The sequence below is a fragment of the Symphalangus syndactylus genome, chromosome 10 (assembly GCF_028878055.3).
Source record: "Symphalangus syndactylus isolate Jambi chromosome 10, NHGRI_mSymSyn1-v2.1_pri, whole genome shotgun sequence".
NCBI classification, from domain to species: Eukaryota; Metazoa; Chordata; class Mammalia; order Primates; family Hylobatidae; genus Symphalangus; species Symphalangus syndactylus.
In genome coordinates, this window is record NC_072432.2 from 131,018,390 (window position 1) to 131,034,262 (window position 15,873).

General features: G+C 47.9%; 1 protein-coding gene across 3 annotated transcripts; it reads right to left on the minus strand.

The window, feature by feature from the left end:
• Positions 1 to 1,898: 1,898 nt before the first annotated feature.
• On the minus strand, positions 1,899 to 7,769 carry GOT1L1 (glutamic-oxaloacetic transaminase 1 like 1). Of its 3 annotated transcripts, none has more exons than XM_055296379.2 (9): positions 7,544 to 7,769; positions 6,367 to 6,548; positions 5,327 to 5,438; positions 4,965 to 5,074; positions 4,644 to 4,733; positions 4,399 to 4,549; positions 3,383 to 3,548; positions 2,753 to 2,895; positions 1,899 to 2,103 (listed from the first exon to the last, which is right to left on the minus strand). In XM_055296379.2, the coding sequence occupies exons 1-9, from the start codon at positions 7,656 to 7,658 to the stop codon at positions 1,928 to 1,930; spliced, it is 1,245 nt and encodes a 414-aa protein (XP_055152354.2). In that variant the 5' UTR covers positions 7,659 to 7,769; the 3' UTR covers positions 1,899 to 1,927. The 3 variants fall into 3 exon arrangements, with proteins under 3 accessions (XP_055152354.2, XP_055152353.2, XP_055152355.2); XM_055296378.2 differs by having other exon boundaries at positions 4,644 to 4,736; XM_055296380.2 differs by lacking the exon at positions 4,644 to 4,733.
• Positions 7,770 to 15,873: the final 8,104 nt, after the last annotated feature.

The following is a 15,873-nucleotide window of genomic DNA, read 5'->3' on the forward strand; positions in this document are numbered from 1 at the left end:
ACTTGGGAAGCTGGAGCAGGAGAATTGCTTGAACCCAGGAGGTGGAGGTTGCAGTGAGCCAAGATCGTGCCATTGCACTCCAGCCTGGGCAACAAGACTGAAACTCCATCTTAAAAAAAAATAAAACAAACCCTTGGAATTTCCAAAGCGTTAAGAAGTGTAGAGTGAAAGGAGCACTGTTTATTATTCCTAATGAGACCTCTTCAACCACAGCTGAGTTTATGTTCACGAGGTCACTGTTCGAAAGCCCATAAGGATGGCTGGCTTGTTGTGGGAGGGGCCGACAATGTGATTAGAAGGTTGGACCTTTTAGCCCACCCCGACCTTTGGGGAGAGGAGAGGGACTGGGTGGAGGTTGAGTTAATCAGCAACGGCCAGTGTTTTAGTCCATCATGCCTATGCAATGAAGCCTTCATAAAAACCCCTAACTAAAGGGTTTGGGAGAGCTTCCAGGTTGGTGAACATATGGAGGAGCTGGGAGGGCGAACCCAGAGAAACCATGGAAGCTCCACGCCCCTTTCCTCCATGCACCTTTCCCTATGCGTGTCTTCCATCTGGCTGTTCAAGTGGTATCCTTTTATAACAAACTGATAATCTAGTAAGTAAACTATTTTCCTGAGATATGTGAATTGTTCTAGCAAATTATCAAACCCAAGGAAGGAGTGGTAGGAACCCCAATTTATAGCAGATGCGCAGGTCACACCACTGGACATGTGACTGGCATCTGAAGTGGGGTGTAGTCTTACAGAACTGAGCCATTCACCTCTGGAATTTGATGCTAACTCCAGGTAGATGGTATCAGAATCTATTGAATTGGGCTGGGCATGGTGGTTCACGCCTGTAATCTCAGCATTTTTGGAGGCTGAGGCAGGTGGATCACCTGAGATGAGGAGTCCAAGACCAACCTGGCCAACATGGTGAAACCCCATCTCTAACAAAAATACAAAAATTAGCCAGGCGTGGTGGCACATACCTGTAGTCCCAGCTACTTGGGAGACTGAGGCAAGAGAATCTCTTGAACCTGGGAGGCGGCGGTTGCAGTGAGCTGAGATTGCACAACTGCACTGCAGCCTGGGCAACAGAGACGCCGTCTCAAGAAAAGAAAAAAATAAAAAAGAATCTATTGAATTTTAAGACACCCAACTGATGTCCACCAAAGAACTGAATTAATTGTGTGGGAAAAACTCTGTACAATCTGGTGTCAGAATGGAAAATCACAGTAGAGGAGAGAGAAAAAAGAGTTTTTCCTTTCAACCATATAAATTGTGTCTCCCCAACGAGAGTGGACGGCACCAACTGTGTCATATACCTGTTGGTATCCTAGGGGTTTGCAGAGTCCCGTGTATTAGTAGATGCCCGATAAACATTTATTTTTTCTTATCATGTCAGTGACACTTGCTCAGGTTGTTACTGACCTAGGATATCCTTCCAGCTTCCATTAGTTATTATTCATCCAATCCATTCATCTATCTATCAATATCCCAATCAAGTCCTACCTCCTCATGAGATGCTCCCCATCTATTCTGGCCCACTTTGACGTTATTTCTTTTCTAAATTCCTGGCACATTTTCTGTTTATATATTCTGACTTCTGTCACATTCAGCCTTAAAACGTTACTTAAGTGTTTTATGTGACTAAGGCTTGTCTCCCAACTAGACTGTAAGTGTCTGGAGAAAACAGGCTGGTTTGTACCTGTTTTTTGTACTCCCTTTCATGGCCAGCTCAGGGCCTTAATGTAGTAGGTGCTCAATAAATATGAGATGGCCAATGAAGGTAGATACACCCTTCCCCTCTGGGCCTTTCTCTCCCTCTCTCTCTCTTTCTCTGTACTGAGGCCAGACCACTGCTTCATAAATAAGCAAAGAAATGAATTGTGGTAATGAATAATCAGCACAAGATTTTTGCAAAGACTAAAGTTTTATTCCAATCAGGGTTTTTTTTCCTTTGGAAGACACATCTCTGAGCCCTCTGTGAGGAGGACAGCCTCACTGATGCCCTCAGTGATGTAATTTATGTTGTTGGCATTGATGCAGCTGAAGTTAATCTGACCGTTCTTGGGGATGTAGATGTGCTTCTTCCTGACCAGGTATTCCACCTGCTGGGCTAAAATCATGACAAGGTCTCAGATCCTGATACTGGCCATCTCGAATTCTCCTCTAGCCCAGGCTTGTTTATTTTCTTATTTTTTATTGATTGATTGATTGATTGATTGAGATGGAGTTTTGCTCTTGTTGCCCAGGCTGGAGTTCAATGGTGCAATCTTGGCTCACTGCAACCTTCGCCTCCCAGGTTCAAGCGATTCTCCTGCCTCAGCCTCCCAAGTAGGAGGCTCACACCTGTAATTCCAGCACTTTAGGATGCCGGGGTGGGTGGATCACTCGAGGTCATGCCTCAGCCTCCCAACCATGCCCGGCTAATTTTTGTATTTTTTTTTCAGTAGAGATGGGGTTTCACCATGTTGGCCAGGCTGGTCTCGAACTCCTGACCTCAGGTGACCCACCCGCCTCGGCCTCCCGAAGTGTTGGGATTGCAGGCATGAGCCACTGCACCAGGCACCCAGGCTGGTTTATGAAGGATAGGGAGTGTCGGTACTTCTGGGGGTCCAAAAGTGTCTTTAAAGCAGCCCATTTTCCAGAGGACAGAATCAAAATCTGGAGTGAAGCTAGGAACTGGTCACCTAGTCAGTGAAGTTTAATGCTCAAATACAGGCCAAAGGTCAGAAAGGGGGGACACCAGCCCTCTAGACCCTTACAGTTGAGTCCAAGATAGCCATGGGTCCCACTCTGCTCAGTGATGTGACCCCAGGACCCAGGGGTTCCCAGGAGCCGGAGTTTCTCCTTCACTTTTTCCTTGGTTAGCATGATGTTCTCTACAACTTCTTTTAGACTCTGCTTCCTACCAAGGAAGGACAATGAGAAAGGAGGGTGTGAGGTCCCCCTTGCCCTCAAACCTCCCTCATTGCCAGTCCACTCTTCTTACCTTCAAAGATCTGCAAGAGAGTGCCAGAGGCTCTGGGATGATTATGAGTGGGAGGGAGGTTTGATCCCATATTAATTTAAGCAAGCCAGGGAGGCTCCCAGGCAGATTTTGCCAGAGTTGCAAGCCCCGATGCTGTCTAATCTCCCCAAGCAATCTGGAAGAGTTCATATAACTCATTGGCCTGGGTGCAAAACAAATGTCTTATCACTCTGTCCCCTAAGGCAACCCTTGGCATAGCCACCGCCATTGATACACATCAGGTCCTTAGTAAATGTTGATGAATGAATGGAGTAAAAAGGCCACATGGGCAGGAGAGAAGCACCCTGCTGAATCCTGTGGATCAGCAGGTCTGCAGGCACCCAGGGCCTCTACCATCCCTTCCTGCTCCAGCCCTCACCCTTACCATTCTCCCAGCAGAGCAGGGTTGCAGAGGATGGAGGTGATGATGCGTGCACCTGTGTTGGGGGGGTTTAGCCACAGGGCCTGGGCTAATCCTTCCAGCTGGGAGAGGACACACAGCAGCTGCTGGTTGTTGACTGCCACCACCACTAGGATCCCCACTCCTTCATCTGCAGTGTTGGGAAGACAGCCTCAGCCTCAGCCCCTTCCTCCACTCCCAAGGCCTTCACCTAGATCTCAACCTCCAACCTTGCAGAAGAAAGGATTGAACCACAAGGCCCTCATTGCAGCCCAGCCAGGGTGATATTCAGGCTCCGGGAAGTTACCAGAGGCTCTCCTTCCAGTAAAAGTACCCATAAGTCAGAGTCTTAAAGGAGGAAGGAATTTGAAAGATCACTAAGTTCTACTCTCCTGTTTTTTCCTTTCCTTTCCTTTTTTATTTTTATTTTTATTTTTATTTGTTTAAAGTGACCATCTCTCTCTGTTGCCCAGGCTAGAGTGCAATGGTGGAATCATAGCTCATTGCAACCTCTACCTCCTGGGCTTAAGCAATCCTCCTGCCTCAGCCCCCCAGGTAGGTAGGACTAGTGGTGTGTACCACCATGCTCGACTAATTTTTTTAATTGTTTGTAGAGACAGGGTCTCGGTGTGTTGCCCAGGCTGGTCTTGAATTCCTGGCCTCAAGTGATCACCTAACCTCAACCTCCCAAAGGAGGGATTGGGAGGTGTCAACTGGGATTGCAGGTGTCACCCACCATGCCAGCCCCACCCTCTCATCTTATAGTTGAGGAAACAGAGGCCTGAGGGGGTGAAATGATCCAAGCCGAGCTGGGTTGGGTTCTGTTACTAGATTTAGTAACAGAACCAAATTCTAGCTCAGTGCTCCCCACTTCTGCCTCTATAGTGCTCTCCCTGGAGTCCTTGGCTCCCTCCCGAGGATGAGATATCAAAAACATCACTGTGCTGTGAGCGCAGCACCACTTCAGCAACAGACTCTCCCTTCTTCTGCCTGTACCATACCATAAATGCCAAAATTCTTGGACAGAGACTGGCTGCAGAAGAACTCAAAGCCTTGAGACACAAAGTATTGTAAGATTCTAGTATCTTCTTCCAAGTCACTGGTGTATAAACCTTGACAGGGAATATCAAAAAATGGGAATATCTGCTTGCTCTGTAGGAGAAAGGAGAACAAAAAAAGAATGAGATGGATGGAGGAGAGAGCAGAGAGTCAAAGACAGGAAGGTCGGGCGGGAGATTGGGTTTACCTTTATCATGGACATCAACTTTGCCCACCCACTTGGTGTCAACTTGCAATCGATAATGTTCCCCATCACAAGGACACAGCCATGTGGGATCTGCTGCAGTACAGACGGTCTCATCAGGTTTCACCCCTACCCAGGAGTGGTGGCCCCAGGGCATTTGGGGGTGAAGTGCTCCTCTATGTTGGGGGTGAAGTGCCTCCATTGAAGGGCCAGGCAAATTCAAACCTGGAAAAGGTCTTGGATGACTTAAGAGGTGTGGGGAGGACAGGAACTTTAGGCTGTAAGTAAGCTCTGGGGAGGAGTTTCTGAGCGGGGCCCCTCTACCTCCACCACATTAAGGAGTATGTCGGGGTCCATGCATAGCTTCTTGGGGTCCCAGATGGAGTATTCATAAACTGTAAAGCCCACGTCCTGGAAGATGAGTCCATGCAGTTCTGTGGGAACACAGCCCCCCACTAGCTGGTACATGGGAAACAGAGAGAAAGAGACAGAGGTATTGGAGTGTGGGGCTGAGAGTCACTGGCTGAAGGTGGGACATTAACAGGAAAAGGACATAAATAGCTTGGCTTGTCTGCCATTTTGCTCATGACAGAGAATGAGGAATAACAGTGAAGATGGCAAATGGGGTGAGGATTAGGAACAAGGGAGGGGGATTTGCTGTTCCCCTCATCTTGGATAAGACTAACCTTTTTGAGAAGAGATGATGTAAACTATACGAGCATCCTTATGCCAAGTTCTGAGAAACTGGACGCCAAGCTGGAAGGCACCACTGTCACCAACAGTGTGTACACCCCCCACCTGCCAGCAAGAAATAGACAGAAATAGGCCAGGCGTGGTGGCTCACACCTGTAATTCCAGCACTTTGGGAGGCCGGGGTGGGTGGATCACTCGAGGTCATGGCCAACATGGCGAAACCCCAAAAATTAGCCAGATGTGGTGGTGGGCGCCTGTAATCCCAGCTACTCAAGAGGCTGAGGCAGGAGAATCACTTGAACCCAGGAGGCGGAAGTTGGAGTGAGCAGAGATCAGGCCACTGCACTCCAGTTTGGGTGACAGAGTGAGACTCCGTCTCAAAAAAATAATAAGTAAATGAACATTAAAAAATAAAAAGAAATAGAAATAACACTCTAAAACAGTAATGGAGGCCGGGCGCGGTAGCTCATGCCTGTAATCCCAGCACTTTGGGAGGACGAGGCAGGGAATCCCCTGAGGCCAGGAGTTTGAGACCAGCCTGGCCAACATGGTGAAACCCTGTCTCTACAAAAAATACAAAAATTAGCTAGGCATGGTAGCACACGCCTGTGATTCCAGCTACTCAGGAGGATGCAGCACGAGAATTGCTTGAACCTGGGAAGTGGAGGTTGCAGTGAGCTGAGATGGCACCACTGCATTCTAGCCTGGGTGACAGAGTGAGACTCTGTCTCAAAAAAATATATATAATAGGTTAAAAAATAAAACAGTAATGGGAATACTAACACCACCTCCAATTCAGATCATTCCTGTCTTGAAAGAGCTTTCAAATCAGCAGTGTGAGCAGGTGGGAACACCACTGGACTGGGATTCCGATCCTGACTCGATGGCTAAAGCTGTGGACTCTCTGAGCCTCAGGTATCTCTTTTATCAATACCAGGGGGCCCTCCAAGGTCCCTTTTGGATTTAAGGTTGTGTAGACCCAGATCCCCACTCTCTGTGTCAGAATGAGCCGGGGGGTGGCCCGCCTTCTCACCCTGTTCTCCACAATGGCTTGGCTGTTCTTTCCAAGGAGGAGTGCTAGAGAGGCCTGGATGAATGATTTCAGGCCCATGGTGGGCAAGTACTCATAATTCAGGGAGGGATCCTGTGAAATCTGTAGTCGAGTCTTCTGCACCACGAGAGAAACCCAGGGATGGCCTTCATTTGTCATGCAGACTGTGAGGAAAACCACAGAGGGAGCTCCAGATGCCTGGTTTGGGCCCCCAGGGCTGAGCTCTGCAGACAGCCCGCAAACAAGTCTGTCCTGGGCTCCATGGGGCTGTGGGAAGGTGCCTGTGAAAATACAACTTTCCCTTTTCTTTTCTCCTTGATGAAAATAATATGCTGTTAGTGAATGTGTATTATTTTTGTCTTTTAAAAAAAGACAACTGAAACCTATGCCATTTTAAAGGTTAAAAATTATACAAGCCCGGGATCGGTGGCTCAAGCTTGTAATCCCAGCACTTCGGGAGGCTAAGGTGGGTGGATCACTTGAGTTCAGGAGTTCAAGAACAGCCTGGGCAACATGATGAAACCCTGTCTCTACAAAAAATTACAAAACAGCCAGACATGGTGGCCAGCGCCTGTAGTCCCAGCTACTCAGGAGGCTGAGGCAGAAGGATGGTTTGAGCCCAGGAGGCAAAGGTGGCAGTGAGCTGAGATCTTGCCACTGCACTTCAGCCTGGGCAACAGACTGAGGCCCTATCTCAAAAAAAAAAAAAAAATTATATGCAAAATGAGAGTTATAGGTAGATGAAGCTAAATAAAGGTAACCCTGACTTTCACAGTGGTGAGCCCCAGTTGCATAGCAGAAGGCTCAATCTGGAGAACCATTCTTGGTTCAAGAACAGGAAGAGAAAGAGAAAGAGAGAGAGAGAAGGTAAGAATCTGAAGAAGTGTGGGATGGCCATGCAGGCCCCCAAGCATAGAGTTGTGGAAGAGGACATAGCTCTCACCAAATCCCTAGAAGCCCCCAGAGAAGGGCAGAGAGCATGGAATGACCTGGGACCTCATCTGCACTTTTCCCCACTGGGTAATTCTGTTAACGAGAAAAGAGCTCTCCACCTGCAGAAGCTTGGGCTGCACCCCTCCTCCTGCAGCAGGGAACACTGTCCTCCTAGAGGCAGTTACTATCACTTAAGTCTTATACTTCAGAACTGCTAGGCATCTACCTCTATAGGCTAAGAACATCTTGTTCGGGTAATCATCTTGTTTGTAGGTCTTTAACAAGCTGCCCTCTAGCTTGTGGGCGAGGGGCACATCCATGAACACTGAAAGGGTGGACATAACTGAGATGAAACTGGAGCCAAGACTATGTGTCTCTGCTCCTGTGTTCCGCTTCTGCCCAGAAGTCTTCCTCCAAGGCTGGGCCGGGCAGTCCTGCCTCTTCCTGGAACCTTGGCAGCCCCAATGCAGAGGCGCTGGACAACGGGTTGCCAGGGCAACAGAACCTCATGATCTTTGTGGTGGCGATCCACAGGGGCCACGGGAACATTCCAGGGTACTTGAGGAGAATCCCCTGAGACAGCGGGCAGGGCACGATAACCATCTCTGGAATTCCCAAGCCCGTTTCCCTCACTCAATGCCATCTCTTCTCTAGCCCCAAGTGGCTCAATCCAAAGTAACAAGCCCACTCCTTAGACAACAGGGCAAGGATAATGGGAGATTACTTAACAGACACAATGTACATTATTGGGGTTATGGATACCCTAAAAGCCCTGACTTCACGACTATGCGATGTATGCATCTAACAAAATTACACTTGTACTTCACACATTTATACAAATTAAAAAAAAAAAAAAAAAAGAAAAGAAAGACATAGGGCAAGGCAGGCAGCCAATAAGCCAGGTAGGGCTTTCTCCTGCAGAAGCAAAAACCCCAGATCACACACCAATGCAAGTCGAGGCGTTAATTTCCATTTTGCAAAGTGCCCCAGATTTCAAAAGGAATAAAAAGCAAGCACTGTTTTCTTCCACAGTTGTTTTAATAACAAATCCTATTATTAGAATATAATTGGCAACTCACTAAGCCAGTCCTATTTCTCTCAGTCATCTAGAGCCAAGACTTCTACATCCATTTGTTAAGTTTCTTTTTCTTTCTTTCTTCTTTTGTTTTTTTTTTTTTTTGGGATGGAGTCTCGCTTTGTCACTAGTCTCAAACTCCTTGCCTCAGGTGATCCGCCTGCCTTGGCCTCCCAAACTGCGGGATTACAGGCATGAGCCACCACACCTGGCCATTTGTTAAGTTTCAATGATAGCCAACTAGTGAGTATAGACAGCAGAGCCAAGGGGAGAAAAGAGCCAGCCTCTATGGAGTCAGTCTGCATATTGCGTATTGAGACTCTGTCTCAAAAAAAAAAAAAGAAATAGAAAAAAGCCCAGCCCCCTTATCTCGGTTCACCTCTGTGGCTCAATCTACACTTCAGGGCCCATTCCCCAACCAGGCGAAGCCTAGACTTGACCTGAGGCCACATCCTTGCTTGGTTCCTTCCCCTTCACAATCCTGCTTCCTTCACTCCTTTCCAGGTTCTTCCCATGACACCTTCCCTAAGTCACATGCCCCGGAACTCCTGTCTCAGGCTGTGCTTCCAGGGAACCTGTTATGAGGCAAATGATTATGAAAGTAGTCCATATTATTGTAGAAAACTCAAAAGCATCAAAAAATTAAAATGAAGCACATAACTTCCCTACAACCAATCCATAACCTCAGTCTGGGTGCACCTCCATCCAGTTTCTGTTCTTTGACATTTATATTTTAAGGTAATTGCTATCAACATTTATGTGTCATTTTGATCATACTTTCTTCACTTAACATTTCAGCTGTGAGGATTTTATTGTGTGCCAGTGAGAACCGTTTATGCTGCAGGTAATTTAAAAAAGACCTAGTCCAAACCAGCTTGAGCAACAGAGAGAACGTATTGGCACCTAACTGGGCGGGCCAGGGTACATCTGACTCCAGTCGAAGTTCAGTCCAGAGGGACACAATTATCATTAGGGCCCCAGCTTCATTCTCTGGTGTCCCCTTGGCTCTGCTGTCCTGGATGTTTCAGGCTGGTTCTCTGGCTGACTCTGGGTATGAGAACAAAAGTGGATGGGGCCGGGCATGGTGGCTAACGCCTGTAATCCCAGCACTTTGGGAGGCTGAAACGGGCAGATCACCTGAGGTCATGAGTTTGACACCAGTCTGGCCAACATGGTGAAATCCCATCTCTACTAAAAATACAAAAATTAGCCGGGCATGATGGCCTGTGCCTGTAATCCCAGCTACTCAGGAAGCTGAGGCAGGAGAACAGCTTGAACCAGGGAGGCGGAGGTTGCAGTGAGCCAAGATTGAGCCATTGCACTCCAGCCTGGAAAACAAGAGCGAAACTCCACCTCAAAAAAAAAAAAAAGGTGGATGATGGATGGAATACAGCACATGAGCGAAATGATACACACTTAAGGAATCTACATGTCAGCTTTGTTTGCAAATAAACCAAATGCCAGTTACTGAAGGAATGTTTAAATCAATAATGATATCCATGCAATAGAATTCTCTGCAGCCCTTATTTTTTTTTAATTTTTTTGCAAAGGTAGGGTCTTGCTATGTTGCCCAGGCTGGTCTCATACTTCTGGCCTTAAGTGATCCTCCCCCCTCAGCCTCCCCATCTGCTAGGATTACAGGCACTTGAGATCCTGTCTCTACCAAAATACAAAAATTAGGCCAGGCACAGTGGCTCACACCTGTAATCCCAGCACTTTGGAAGGCAGAGGTGGGCAGATCATTTGAGGTCAGGAGTTCGAGACCAGCCTGGCCAATATGGTGAAACCCCGTCTCTACTAAAAATACAAAAAAAGCTGAGCGTGGTAGCAAGTGCCTGTAATCCCAGCTACTAGGGAGGCTGAGGCAGGAGAATCGCTTGAACCTGGGAGACAGAAGTTGCAGTAAGCCCAGATAGCACCACTGTACTCCAGCTTGGGTGACAGAGCAAGACTCTGTCTTTAAAAAAAAAAAAAAAAAAAAGTTTGGAGAGGTCCTGATATTTAAAATTTTTCCTTTATAAAACGTTTACTTTTCCTTTCCTGAATTCCCTGGGCCCCTTTGTGGTTCCTCCTTGGCTTCAGTTGAGTCCCTCACCCATCCCTAATCTTATCACGGCTGAGAATGGAACACTCGGTCAGTTTAAACCAACCATCTAGAGCCTAGGGGTGGTGCCAGCCAAGAAAGAGTCCAGGTGCTCTTAGGAATGGGAGAGGGGAGAAGGGATTCTGGGAAGACAGTCAGCAAATGTTCACTGCATCATTCATTACAAATTATTGTTATTATTGTTATTATTTGAGACAGGATGTCACTGTTGCCCAGGCTAGAGTGCCGTGGCGAGACCAAGGCTCACTGCAGCCTCAAACTTCCCAGGTCAGGCCTCAGCCTCTGGAATAGCTAGGACTATATGTATGCACCGTCAGGCCCAGCTAATTTTTCTAATTTTTGGGAGAGATGGGATTTCACTATGTTGCCCAGGCTGTCTCAAACTCCTGGGCTCAAGTGATCCTTTTGCCTCCAAGTCCCTAAATGCTGGGATTAGACATTAGCCATTAAGTATGGCCTCCAAATTCTATTTTGTTGTTGTTTGTTTCTTCGTTTTTTGAGACGGAGTCTCGCTCTGTCACCCAGGCTGGAGTGCAGTGGTGTGATCTCAGCTCAGTGCAATCTCTACCTCTTGGGTTCAAGCGATTCTCCTGCCTCTGCCTCCTGAGTAGCTGGGATTACAGGCACACACCACCACACCCAGCCAATTTTTGCATTTTTAGAAGAGACAGGGTTTCACCATGTTGGCCAGGCTTGTCTCGAACTCCTGACCTCAAGCGATCCACCCACCTCAGCCTCCCAAAGTGCTAGGATTACAGGCATGAGCCACGGCACTTGGCCCATCAAATTCTTAAAGACCGTCACTTTTAATGGCTGTTTTTTTTGTCTGTTGGCCTCACAATTCCAAATCTGGTAAAAATTCCAGGGTCCCCAGTACTGTCCCAGCAGCGGGGGGAACAGAGGTTTTTCTCTGGACAACTGCAGGCTATGTGGAGTGCCCAGGGCTGGGGAGTGGGAATGAGGAGAGGAGAGGTAAATGGAGAGGAAAGTTGGCTCGTGCCAGAGGCTCTGCCTGGTAACTGGTCAGCCAATAAAAGGGAATTACATGCTTGTGGCCCCAAATTCCCATCTCTCATCAGCCCAACCTCTTTTATAAGGACCCCAATCCCATTCATGAAGGTGGAGCCTTCAAGACTTAATCACTTTCCAAAAAGCCCCACCTCTTAACACTCTTTTTTTTTTTTTTGAGACAGATACTCGCTCTGTCGCCTAGGCTGGAGCGCAGTGGCACCATCTCGGCTCACTGCAAGCTCCGCCTCCCGGGTTTAGGCCATTCTCCTCCCTCAGCCTCCCGAGTAGCTGGGACTACAGGCACCCGCCACCACGTCTGGCTAATTTTTTGTATTTTTAGTAGAGACGGGGTTTCACCGTGTTAGCCAGGATGGTCTCAATCTCCTGACCTCGTGATCTGTCTGCCTCAGCCTCCCAAAGTGCTGGGATTACAGGCGTGAGCCATTGCACCTGGCAACACTCCTATATTGGTATTAGGTTTCAGTATACACAATTGAGAGGACACCAGCATTCAGACCAGTGCTTGCTTTGAGAAGAGACATGTGGCTTGAGCCTGGCCTAGCAGAGTGCTTTCCTGGGATTTTCTGTTGGAGTTGGAGGAGAAAAAGCACCTGTCATTACTCTCCAGTCATAGAATTATAAAGAAATGATCATAAAGCTTCCAGAAGCTACTGGTCTCTAACATGCAAGAAACCCAGAAAAAAATGATGCCAACTGTATGCAGATGCAGAGAGAAGTTGGAAAGAACTTTCATTGAGTCAAGCCTCTAATTCCTGTCAATATCAGTTTGGATTCTTGGTTGCAAGCAACAGAAACTAATTCTGGCTAAGTCCAAGAGGAATTTATTGAAAGGATATCAGGTGGCTGTTGTAATTGACAGGGAGGCTGGAGATTTCAGAGCAGAGCACCACCAAGACCAAACCACAGAAGGAAGTCGGTGATGGCCAGGCACAGTGGCTCACGCCTGTAATTCCAGCACTTTGGAAGGCCAAGGTGGGTGGATCACCTGAGGTCAGGAGTTCAAGACCATTCTGGCCAACATGGTGAAACCCTGTCTCTACTAAAAAAAAAAAAAAAAAGAAAAAGAAAGAAAAAATTAGCTGAACATGGTGGCAGATGCCTGTAATCCCAGCTACTTGGGAGGCTGAGGCAGGAGGACGGCTTGAACCCGGGAGGCAGAGGTTGCAGTGAGCTGAGGTCATGACATTGTATTCCAGCCTGAGCAACAAGAGTGAAACTCAGTCTCAAGGCCGGGTGCAGTGGCTCACACCTGTAATCCCAGCACTTTGGGAGGCCGAGGCAGGAAGATCACGAGGTCAGGAGTTCAAGATCAGCCTGGCCAACATGGTGAAACCCCTTCTCTACTAAAAATACAAAAATTAGCCGGGTGTGTTGGCGCATGCCTGGAATCCCAGCTACTCAGGAGGCTGAGGCAGGAGAATCACTTGCACCTGGGAGGCGGAGGTTGCAGTGAGCCGAGATTCTCAAGCACTGCACTCCAGCCTGGACGAAAGAGCAAGACTCTGTCTCAAAAAAAAAAAAAAAAAAAAAAAAAAGAAAAAGAGTGAAACTCAGTCTCAAAAAAAAAAAAAAAAGATGAAATGATGGAAGCTGGAGAGGAGGATCCCACTGCCAAACACCAGAGGATGTTGTGACCAGCTCCACCCTCACCTTCCTCTGACAGACACCCTTGCTTTCTCGAGGTCCTAGAGAGATGAGACCTCGCCACGAAGGCTGCTGCTCTGGGAAAGGATTCTCCAACCTCCTTATTTTACTTCACTGGCCCCAGGCTGAGATCAGGAAGTCTGCGTCTGATTGACTGAGCCTGCTCATATAACCCATACCCCGCCCATGCCCTCGCTAAGGCATAGCCAGAGTGAAGGTCTGGTCTTTTCAGCCTGCATGGTGGGAGGTGGCTCTAGCACCCACCAATACACAGAAAATGAAGAATTTCCCAAGCTTTAGAAGGAGGTTCACAGACCAGGCAGCCAAAAAAGACCAAATTTCGAATTAGGTCCCACCTTTCCATCTCTCAAATAACCAGCACTTCCTCCCAGTACTGTCAGCTGCTGATCTTATTTCTGAGACAATAAAAGCAATCAGAAGAGACTTTTTTTTTTCTTTCGACAAGATCTGGCTCTATCGCCCAGGATGGAGTGCAGTGGCAGTGGCACGATCTAGGTTCACTGCAACCTCCTTCTCCCTGGCTCAAGGGATCTACCTACCTCAGCCTCCCAAAGTGCTGGGATTACAGGCGTGAGCCTACGCGCCCAGCCAACAATCAGAAGAGACTTCTACAGGCGGCCATCATAGCCACCAGTCTGCTCGCACAGGTGTCCACCTACTCTGCCTTTTCCCTCAAAACAATGGATGAGTGCCCTGTGCCCCTATCTCAGTCCAGCCTCTCCCCTGGTCCCCTGGGTCCCAGCCCTGCTGCTCACAGCCTGCATTCCTCCTGCAGTTGTCCTTCCTTTCCTCTATCATTATTTCCCCCTCTCTACTAGAACATTCTCTTGAGCATAAACAGGCAGCTAAACCCCCATGTTAAAAACAAACAACATTCCCTTGACCTCACATCCTCCAGCTGTTAGCTCATGTATCTATCAAGCAAGAGTTCACTAAGGAAACAGAAGCGCTGCGAGTGATGCAGGTATTATGGGGATTCGACCTTACACAATCATGGGAGGGGCTGGGGAAGTGAAGACCCAGAGATGGAAGCTGCAGAATCGGAGACAATCACTCATCAGGCTCCTGAAAGCACCCACCTGGGTGGGCACATCTGAGCTTGCAGGGAAATCTGAGGAGCCACATGCGTGCAACTGCAGAAGTGGATCCATATGGAGAGGTCTAAGGGTAGATGTGTCTTCTTTTCCTTTTTTTGAGATAGAGTCTCACTCTTGCCCAGGCTGGAGTGCAGTGGTGTGATCTCGGCTTACTGCAACCTCCACCTCCTGGGCTCATGCAGTTCTCCTGCCTCAGCCTCCTAGATAGCTGGGATTACAGGCACCCGTCACCACACCTGGATAATTTTTTGGGTTTTTTTTTTTCTTTTTGAAACAGAGTTTCACTCTTGTTGCCCAGGCTGGAATACAATGGTGCAATCTCAGCTCACTGCAACCTCTGCCTCCCGGGTTCAAGCGATTCTCCTACCTCAGCCTCCTGAGTAGCTGGGATTATAGGCATGTACCACCATGTCGGCTAATTTTTTATATTTTTAGTAGAGACGGGGTTTCTCCATGTTGGTCAGGCTGGTCTCGAACTCCCAACCTCAGGTGATCCACCCGCCTCGGCCTCCCAAAGTGCTGGGATTACAGGCATGAGCCACCATGCCTGGCCTAATTTTTGTATTTTTTTAGTAGAGATGGGGTGTCACCATTTTGGCCGGGCTGATCGCAAACTCCTGACTTCAAGTGATCCACCCACCTTGGCCTCCCAAAGTGCTGGGATTACAGGCATGAGCCACTGCATGGGGCCAAAAGGTGTGGCTTCTGTGTAGCTACTGCCTCTGTGTGTTGCAGCCAGGTGTGTTTTGATGGGCCCAGGTCCTCCAGTGGTGTACAGGGCCAACAGTCTGGAAGCAGAACTGAACGTGGGTGGAGGAGAGTCTAAAGCAAGCTGGGGCCTCCAACTACTTCTGCTTCTGTGTCTTACCCTGAAGTCCTTCATATATTAAGGGAGCTGCTTCGCTTCTACCTCCCAGAGCTTGGGTATGTTCCTCTTTTGTCCAACTCTAACCCAGAATCTAACAAGGATTCTGGGAAACAGAGTCCACAGATGAACCAAAGGAACGAAATATGTTCCTCTTTTTTCCAACTTTAACCCAGAATCTAACAAGGATTCTGGGAAACAGTCCCCAGACAAACCAAAATAACAACATGATGATCAGCCACATCATGCTTCTCTGTTCCTTTTCAGAACGACAGCAAATGAAAGGGCATTTTGTACTGTATCTCCACTTCTTCCCCTCCCATATTCTGCTGGACCCAATCTGCTATGGTTTGGATGTTTGTCCAAATCTCATGTTAAAATTTGATCCCTGATATGATTTAGCTCTGTCCCCACCCAGATCTCCTCTTGAATTGTAGCTCCCACAATTCCCACGTGTCATGGGAGGGACCCAGTGGGAGGTAATAGAATCATGGGAGCAGGTCTTTCCTGTGCCGTTCTTGTAATAGTGAGTAGGTCTCATAAGAGACTTACGTACTTATAAGGAGGCGTTCCCCTGCACAAGTTCTCTCTCCTGTCCGCCTCCATGTAAGACATGCCTTTTGCCTTCCACCGTGTCTTTGAGGCCTCCCCAGCCACAAGGAACTGAGAACTGAGTCCATTAAACCCCTTTTTCTTCCCAGTCTCAGGTATGTCTTTA

Coding starts and splice junctions, on each gene's coding strand:
- GOT1L1 (XM_055296378.2), bottom strand. CDS start 7,658: ATGTCCACCCTTTCAGTGTTCATGGATGTGCCCCTCGCCCACAAGCTA. Junction 5,439..6,366: donor AAGCCATTGTGGAGAACAGG/GTGAGAAGGCGG, acceptor TCTTGCTGGCAG/GTGGGGGGTGTACACACTGT. Junction 4,737..4,964: donor TACTCCTTAATGTGGTGGAG/GTAGAGGGGCCC, acceptor TCTGTACTGCAG/CAGATCCCACATGGCTGTGT.